This window comes from Trypanosoma cruzi, genomic scaffold (genome assembly GCF_000209065.1).
Source record: "Trypanosoma cruzi strain CL Brener 1047053516805 genomic scaffold, whole genome shotgun sequence".
In the NCBI taxonomy this organism is placed as follows: domain Eukaryota; phylum Euglenozoa; class Kinetoplastea; order Trypanosomatida; family Trypanosomatidae; genus Trypanosoma; species Trypanosoma cruzi.
The window spans coordinates 107747-109128 of NW_001849494.1; the positions used below are offsets into that span (position 1 = coordinate 107747).

General features: G+C 48.6%; 2 protein-coding genes across 2 annotated transcripts, besides 3 other annotated features; both read right to left on the minus strand.

Moving 5' to 3' along the window:
* Tc00.1047053490165.9 (DNA repair protein, putative) lies at positions 1-295 on the minus strand (the record flags this gene model as incomplete). Its single annotated transcript, XM_797191.1, has 1 exon — positions 1-295. A coding segment is annotated over one exon (295 nt), but the record flags the coding sequence as incomplete, so codon positions are not given.
* Positions 1-1382: a sequence feature (haploid, non-Esmeraldo-like haplotype).
* Positions 772-793: a microsatellite.
* Tc00.1047053490165.19 (hypothetical protein, conserved) lies at positions 1019-1382 on the minus strand (the record flags this gene model as incomplete). The annotated part of the gene is made up of 1 exon (XM_797192.1): positions 1019-1382. A coding segment is annotated over one exon (364 nt), but the record flags the coding sequence as incomplete, so codon positions are not given.
* Positions 1350-1380: a microsatellite.

Sequence of the window (1382 nt, forward strand, 5' to 3'; positions counted from 1 at the left end):
CATGTTGTGTACTAAGAGCCAGCAGCACCTTTTGAAGAAGACGCTGGACTTCCGCAGGGTGACCAAATGGCTGCCGTCTCTGTTCCTGTCGCACCGTTAACATCATTTGTCGCTGCACAAAAGGGTAGCCACTTGTCAATAAAAGAAGCAGCTCTGTCTCCGCAGTGACACCCCATTCGTGGCAGCACCGCAACAACGTGTCCGTAAGAACGCTCTCCGTTGGGCTCTCTGCCAGTCCCGGAAGGAGACGCTGGAGACTGGCAGCGAACGGCTTCTCCGCATGCATGAGCGTCATCTGTTCTGGTTCCCACTCCTTGCTGGCGCGGGAAATTCACAAGCGCTCAATGCACTTCTCAAGCGGCAATACCTCCCCCGCGAGGAATGCGTGTCAACTCCTCCTCCTTCTTTTTGCTCACCACCCTCCTCCTCGGCCCCACCACCACAACACCACAACAGCAGTCCAAGGAAGAAAGGAAGACTGGCAAAAAAAAAAAAAAGTGGAATCAGGCACAAAGGGTCAGGTCAAAGGATGGCAAGACACACAGTGAAAGGAATAAAGCCCAAGGAGAAAAAAGTAAAACGTTACAAAAAGGAAGGAATAAAGACGTAGCCACAGCAAAATCAGTCAGAAAAAAGAAAAAATACATACGCACCTAAAATTAACAAAAAAAAAAATTTGTGGAATCACATCAATGAAATGAAAGTTGCATCAAGTACCGAGGGGACGACGGCTCAACGGAACTGAGAACGTGCCAATGGCCCAAAAAAATAATTATTATTATTATTATTATTACAACAACAAGAAGCAGCAAAGAACAGACTCTTTTATTATTATTTATTGTTTTGGTTTGGTTTGGTTTCTTGCAGCACCTTCAACGCTTGGCATCCCCTCCATCTCCGCTTTTCCTTCATTCCTCTGCCCCTCTCTTATCTCGCCCCATGCACACAATCACCCCACAGAACCCAGTGTATTTCAATATGCACACAAACAAACAAACGTTAAGCTTCATCCTCTCTGTTAAGAAGATTTCGGCGTCTCTTCCCCTCTTTCGCCGTCGTGGTCCTCGGAGTTCCCTGGACTTTCATCCGCCAACTCGTACCGCTGCGACGAACCATGCAAAGAACGATGCTTCCTCAATAGGCTTACCTGTTCCCGTAGCTCTTGCAATGTGGCAGTCAACCCCTCCGTCTCCGCAACGCGGATACGCAGCTCCGCCTCGTATGACGCCTCACGCGTCTTCTTCTCCAAAAGCACAGCATCTTTCTCTGCCTGCAGTGCATCCATAATCGCGAAAGCCTCTTCAAGCGCAGCCGCAACATCTCTCATCCTCGCTTCGCTCTTTACCCGCTGTTGTTGTTGTTGTTGTTGTTGTTGTTGTTCC